The sequence below is a fragment of the Magnolia sinica genome, chromosome 5 (genome assembly GCF_029962835.1).
Source record: "Magnolia sinica isolate HGM2019 chromosome 5, MsV1, whole genome shotgun sequence".
In the NCBI taxonomy this organism is placed as follows: Eukaryota; Viridiplantae; Streptophyta; class Magnoliopsida; order Magnoliales; family Magnoliaceae; genus Magnolia; species Magnolia sinica.
Window position 1 is genome coordinate 111,134,828 of NC_080577.1, and position 7,470 is coordinate 111,142,297.

General features: G+C 45.0%; 1 protein-coding gene across 2 annotated transcripts in view; it reads right to left on the reverse strand.

Moving 5' to 3' along the window:
* LOC131246698 (protein MICRORCHIDIA 7-like) overlaps positions 1 to 7,470 on the reverse strand; it is a 49,937-nt gene extending 42,467 nt beyond the window's left edge. For both annotated transcript variants that reach the window (XM_058247049.1, XM_058247048.1), the window contains exon 1: positions 6,981 to 7,470. In XM_058247049.1, the coding sequence (XP_058103032.1) occupies positions 6,981 to 7,386 (406 nt within the window). In that variant the 5' untranslated portion in view covers positions 7,387 to 7,470. The remainder of the gene's footprint in view (positions 1 to 6,980) is intronic.

Below are 7,470 nucleotides of genomic sequence, written 5' to 3' on the forward strand. Positions count from 1 at the left end.
AATACTCTTCGATCCGGATTTATGACTGGAGTCCAAACATTCATTTGCAATAAGGGCGAAATCTACTATCTGCCTCCCCTGGATAAACGCACTTTGATTACCTGAGATGATGTTTCCCATAACCGTTTGCATACGAGTCGCTAATACTTTGGCTAAAATCTTGTACGGCCCACCTAACAGACTGATCGGTCTGAAATCTTCAAATGACGTAGCTCCTGAAGATTTCAGGATGAACGCGATAAAGGAAGCCCCGAGGCCTTTGGACAATCTTCCCCTATCGTAAAATTCCTTGAAAAAATTCATAACATCTTCCTTGATAACATCCCAGAAAATTTGGAAGAACCTGATGGGGAAGCCATCTGGGCCGGGAGCCTTATCCCCACTTAGAGAAGCCACTGCCCTCCTCACTTCGTCCAAGCTGAAAAGGGATTCAAGATTGCTGGCCCCTTCCTCTGAAAAGTTGTGCATTTGAAGATAGTCCAGCCTTGGTCCGTCCCAAGGATCTCCTCGGAACAGGGATTTAAAGTAACCTATCGCCTCTTCTGCAATTCTATCCTTGTCTTCGATCCGGCTGCCGTTAACAACAATACTGCTAATCCTGTTCATCCTGGCATGCATACTAGCAATGGCATGAAAGTATTTAGTATTATTATCTCCCTCCTTTATCCATCTAGCCCGAGATCTTTGTTTCCAATCTAATTCTTTTTCTAGAGCTCTAGCTGATAAGGATTGAATTAGTTGAATGCGACTGAACAGATAATCGGAGGATCTGATACCATCTTTAGCTCCTACATCAAGAGCTTGCAAATCTGCCAATAACGACTCCGTTTCCTGATCCCTGTTGCGAAGTTCATCCTGCTTCCACTGCTTAATTTTTCCTTTCAACATCCTGAGTTTGCTGCATAATCTGTACCCTGCAAAGCCTTCGACTATAAATTCGTCCCACCAGTTAGCAACCAACTGAGAAAAACCTTTAATATTTGTCTAAGAGATGTCAAATCTAAAGGGTTTCGGGCCCCAATTTTGATCCTCAGCAGATAATATCACCGGGCAATGATCTGAGGTTGTTCTTGGGAGGGCAGACTGAGACACCAAAGGAAACACTTCCAACCACTGTGGGGATATCAGAAATCTATCCAGCCTAGAGAAAATTGGATCAGATCTCCCATTGGTCCATGTGAATCTGGCGCTGAGAAGGGGAATATCCAACAACTCCTGATCATTGATCTAGGAGGAAAATGCACACATCGCTAGAGAAACCTTTCTCCCGTGGGATTTATCTTCCGCGTATCTGACGACATTGAAATCTCCAACAAAGCAGGACGGGCCCGCAAATCTTTGCCTAGACGGGCTTAGTTCTTCCCAAAACTCTTGCCGACGAGCTTCCTAAGTAGGGCCATACACCGAGGAGATGAGACATCTGAAAGCGAAAGATTTATCTTGCAGAATTATCGACACCGAGAATTTGCCCGTCCAGCTGTCTTCCAGCGCCCATTGAGATGACTTCCAAGCCATCAGAATACCTCCTGCAAATCCTACCGCATCGAGAACGACCCAATTAGCATCAACTGCCTTCCAGAGCGAACCCATGATCCGATCGTTGAAATGCTGGACTTTTGTTTCCTGGAGCCAAATAACATCTGGATTTCTGTTCCCACACAATTCCTTGATTAACCTTCTCTTCTGTTGTGAACCCACTCCCCTCACATTCCACGAAACTATCTTCATCTGATAACTGCGCTGCCCCGAGAAGCCTGAAGAGCTGCACCCAACTCTAGTTTGTTGCCAAAACCCGGACTCTGAGTGAGATGCTGAAGTTCTCTGTTGCTACATGATTTGGATAGGCGTTTTCTAGGAGACCTGTGCTCTGCCATTGGTCTCCCTCTAGTGTCCACGCACTGGAAAAGAGCGATGAAGTCTTCCGGGCAGTCCCCGAACGAAAGACCTAAGGCCCTACCCACGTGACCAATGGCGTCCCGAATCCATTTCTTCTTGTGAATGGTGTCGATCAATTTCGCCCTAGACCCTTCCTCTTCCATCTTCTTGATGAAATCTCCCTTCATAACTGGCAGAGCTCCTGAACGAATTTGGAGCGGCTCAGCTTGTAAAATATCATGGCTGATACCGTCCTGGAATAGAGTGATGAGAGCTTAGTCTGATAGCGTGTCCCTGACTGATATTGGATCGGAGAGTTGAGAGACCGGGAAATCCTGGCCATCCGAATGCCAGGAAAGATCATCGAATTCTACTTCTGCTAAATTTCAAACTTGGTCTCCAGCCCCTTTCTGCTTTTGACATGATGGAGGGAGCTTGTGACATATCGCGCAAAAGGATAGCCTCTAATCCGAAGCATTTGGAACGAGCACTAGGCAACGGTCGAAGGGAGGTTCGTGAAGGGGAGAAAGGTTTAGATTGAGGGATAAAAAGTGCTTTTGACCGCCCGTACCCAAACCTACCTCCAAGCCTGGGTTAGAGCCGAAAATCGTGGTACATCTGTTGCTTTGGCGATGGGGATCATCGCTTGAGCCGCTACGTGTCTCGTTCGGATGCGAAACCACCTTTTTCGAACTCGCTTCGAGACGAAGTTGACGTGGTGAATTCTCGTCGCTCCACTTGGACGGTTCCGAAAGCGTATGAACAGACCTCAGGCCCCGCGTGTACATACGTGTCGCTTGCCTAAGGTTTTCTCTGACGCTCCCATCGATGGGAGGCAGAGGACGCGTGGTCAGCACGCCATCGGGGCCACGCGTCTCACTCAGGGAAGAAGCACACGCACCCGTTCTCACGAGTAAATCACCAGCTATAAGGAGAGGTTCCGGTACTCCTAAGGAATACAGATCATCCCCAAGCACCGTCTCTGTTACCGAAACCGCCTGAGGAGAGGAAGAAGACTCCTTCGTCCTCCAAAAGTATCCCCACCTAGGGAGGAGCTCCTCCTTAAGCTCCCTTTGGACCGGCAGCTCTACTACTCTCCTGTCCACAAGAACCTGGACCTGTAACGACATCAGGTCACCCTTTTTTCTTCTGACTCGGGCGCGAATCACGGCCATTTCCTTGCCTAGCTTCGTCTTCAGATCTATCTCTATGAAAGATCCAACCATGGAAGCAGCCTTGATAAAGAATTCATCATACCATAATTCGAGAGGGACCCCCCAGATGAGAATCCAAACATCTTCCATGCCGAATAAAGAAAACTCATTCCATGATTGAACTTTAGAAATCAGACCGTCTGGATGCACGGCTCCGGATGATTAGGAGGTCCGGATTAAGTCCCGGACGTACCTTTATCCATAGGTCATTATAACCTATAGATTTGATGGAGTAGTTTCCCGGTTGGAACTGCAACAATCCGCTATCCATTTCCGCACCTGAGGGATCGAGACGCCCTCTCTGGTACTCACCACCACTGTATCCCGTAGCTCCCTTCTAGACCGGTCTAATCTCTCTTTGGTTATATGCATCATACGCAAGTAGAGTTAACAGTCTCCGTCTCTAGTTCCTTCTACTTTCCTGCCTTCTGGGGGGGGGAGATAACTGTTGCACGCCTTGAGATGAATGGCCCGAAGGCTTAAGGAGAACCTCCTTGAACGATTGATCGGTATTCCGAGGGGGTTGGTCTCTGTGTTTATGCCCTTGTGGGAGCCTGGAAGGTTTTAAAATTTTCTTCGTCTCCTTTGCAGATCCAGAGGATTTCTTCTGCTCCTTACGTTCAAGGCCGAGTCTAGCCCTTTGCACCAACATCGATTTCCCACTGAAGCTTTTGTCATGAAGCATCTGGACCGCCCTCCCAGCTCTTCCTCAAAACCCATCCTAATGAGGGCGAAGCCTCTAAGATCCCCTGATGTCCTGTCTCTTGGCAACACAACATCCATAACCGCCCTTGCACGGCCAAATACTCTGGAGAAATTTATTGGAAACCACCCTTCTAGATAACCTCTGACAAACAGAGTTGGGAAGCTCGCGATATTCCTAGACCTTCTATCAATCTCTGTCTTTCCTGTTTCGCCGAGGGATTTCCTGTCATCGTTTCTGAGGATCTGCCTGCTCCTCCGCATCCGTCTCAACGATGCCCCTTTCTGCCACATCCGCCTCCATCTATGTCCTTCCCGATCGTCAACCCGCTCTCGCTCTCTCTCTCTCTCTCGCTCTTACTCTCGCCATCGATTGGACACTTACAATCATCCAAATGGCATGATTTTTACACCATGGCTTGCTCCTAGTTGTATGAATGACTTAACGGATTGGCTCAAATTGATGATAGGTCACCCCATATGCCATTTAAAAGGTTTGGGGTCATTGCTAACTTCCCCATGAAGGTGGGGATGTTAGCCCTTACATGTATATATGTACATATGCTCATTTCATTACTCCCTTGGGACACCACAGCCTTTTGTAAAAACTATTTTAATAAAATAAGATAAGCAGTCATTTGCTCTTGAGCACACCAGTTTTACCCAAACCTCCTCCCTTCTACAAAGAGAGTGTGGATCCCAGCATGGAAAAGGAAGAGGGGGGTCAAGGAGGGATGTTCTCTTTGTTTGTTCCTATTATCCCTTTCTCTCCTCCTGTGGAGTTTCGCCAAGGTTTTAAGGATTGTGGTCGAGTTTTAAATATGTTTATTCCTAGTGACTAAGGCAACTAGTCAACGAGTAGGTTTTGGCTTTGTGAGGTTCCAAAATGAAGGAGGGGCATGACAGGTCATGAAAGCTTTAAACGACCATCACGTTGATGGATCATGGAGATCTATGTTGCTATGGAGACAAACAAGAAAAACTCCAAGGGCTCTTGCCTCTCAATCCTCTTGTCAAGAAATAGTGCAATCTCTGAGTTGTATCTTTTCATGATGCCCTTCCATCCAAAAGTCCTGGTACTGACTCACCCGGGATCAAAGTCCTGGACTTGATTTCTCAATGGAGGTGAGAGGAATCGAGAAGAAGCATTGTAGTGGGTTTCAAGGACGTTGCTCAAGGCTAGAAAGAAGTCCGGTTCCAAGCTAAACTTGCTTGAGGCTAGGCTCGAGTAGTGGAGCAAGGAAGTATCTAGAGGTACTAAAGCTACCAAAGAATTGTTGTATCAACAATTATCTGAGTTTGAAAGGATAGAGGGAGGAGGCTCCTTCTCATCACCTGATGGTGGTAAAATAGCAGAAGTTCCAATGTAGTTGGAGGCCACCCCCAGGCAAGAAGAAGTGCATTGGAAACAACAATTGACATCAAAATGGTAAAGGAAGGAGACAAGAATAGGGAATATTTTCATAGAATTGCTAGAGAGTAACCCTTTATCAACTCTATAATGTCATCTTGAGGTCATAGCTGAAATAGTGTATTCCAAAAGTACATGACAACTCTAAAATCTTCCCAATACCAGTTAACTAAATCGATTACATCATACATTTTATTATGTCATACCTAACATGCACCGGTTAGGAGTGAGTTGGTTCAAGTTGAATGCAAGGGTAACGAGAAGGCCCAAAAGGAAGTGTGTGAGGTAGTAAGAAAAGACTTGAGGATCTACAATTTGAGGATATGGTCCATGATAGAGTGGAATGGTATAACAAGACTCGTGTAGCTAACCCCAATTAGTTGGAATAAGGCTTAGATTATGATGATTTCAATGACCTACCCTGAGCTTGTGAAATAAAAGCAAGAGGTCAATAGCCAAAACACATGGTCTAAGCGCCAAAACCAAATGCACAACATCACCTCCCCTACAACTATAAAGAAGAAAAAGCAAAACCATCAAACAAGTCAAGTCATGAGTGCTAGAGTCTGCCTAACAATACACATTGGAGGCCTTGAAAAGACAGGAACTTGACAATAGAATTTCTTCAAAGATGGGAAACTTCCTCGTCAGAGGGACAGATGCCTACTTCATCCAGCATGTCTTTTAGAGCTTTTTTCTAAGGGGGGCAGCATGGGTAACAATGCACAGCCCACTTAGTAATAACAGCATTTTGAAATAACCATAAAACAATAAGAAATAGGCAAAGTCCGATTTGAGAGAGAGAGAGAGAAGTTTGAAAAAAGAGAAGCTTTTTCCCCATTGTGGATGGGCAATGCTTCAAAAAGTTTCTCTAGTCAAATTACCATGGACATAACTTCCAACACTTATGATTGCCTGCTGGCTTTTATATATATATATATATATATATATATATATATATATATATACACACACACTAACTAAAGAGTAAACACGCAAGAAAAAGAAAAAATTCCAGTAACAAGAGATCAAGAACAAGAAAACACCAGTTTCACTAACATAGGATCAATTGACTATCTGATCAGATTTGCAAGCAAATGCATACAATAACATATATATATATATATATATATATATATATATATATATATATATATATATATATATCCAAACCCAAATGAGTAACACCTACTGAAATACACAAACTCAGCCCAAACTAGTAAAAACACCAATTTCACTAACATAGTATCAATTGACTGTCTGATCAGATTGCAAGCAAATGCATAAAAATAATATAAATTACAGAGTAGCCTTGTGAAATCAATGAAAAGAAATATCCAACCCAAATGAGTAACACCTACTGAAATACACAATCTCAGCCTAAACCAGTTTTCTTTCCATTTGGACCTCTATTTCTCATGCGTGGTACAGCTTTCAAGTGATCCAGACCATTCATGAACTAGGCCACACTGGGGAAGGGTGATGCTGATAAGAACTCCCCAGTCAGATCATTCCAAATATATGATTGTAGCCCAGAAAATGGACGGTTAAACAAGAAATAAAGCCAATGGTACTAAGGCAGTGGGGAAGAAAAATGTCCACAAAGCAACGGCTGGGATTGTTCAATGGAAGAATTTTTCAGTCCATCACCACCCAGGTTGGGTCCTCCAGATGAACAATCAAGAATCACCGGAAAGTCGGGTGACTCACTTGCATGAAGCACTGGGCCACTGAACAAATAAAAGCATCTCTTGTTTTCTATACAATTGCAGAATTACCGGAAGCAGAGGATTCCGAACCCTTGACAGTATCGCCCTCGTAGTCCCCAGCTTTCCAGAACTGCTTGCAGGTTCGAATCGCGACCTTCGGTCTCAGCTGCGGGGGCGCCTGAGGAGGCGGCAGTGGGGTGGGATCTTCAGGGGGAAGCGGATCGAGGAATCCAAGTGGGAGAACGAATCGCAAATCGTCAGGTTTCGGCTTCTTGATTGAAGAAGATTCTCCTTCTTCTTCATCGCTAGAAACCCTAGGTCTTTTGGCAGAAGGAGGAAATTCCTCGTCGGAGTCCGAATCGGAATCGGAATCGCTGCTGCTGCTGAGATCGATTACGGCGACATGCTTTGAGCCATCCGATGGGGGATTTTGAGATGGCCATTCGATGATTTCTTGCTTGACGGTGGATTCCATGAGAGAGAGAGAGAGAGAAAGTGAGAAAGAATTTTGGAGGGAAAGGAAACGATGGGGTCGGACGTGTGTCTGAATTTCGTTGGG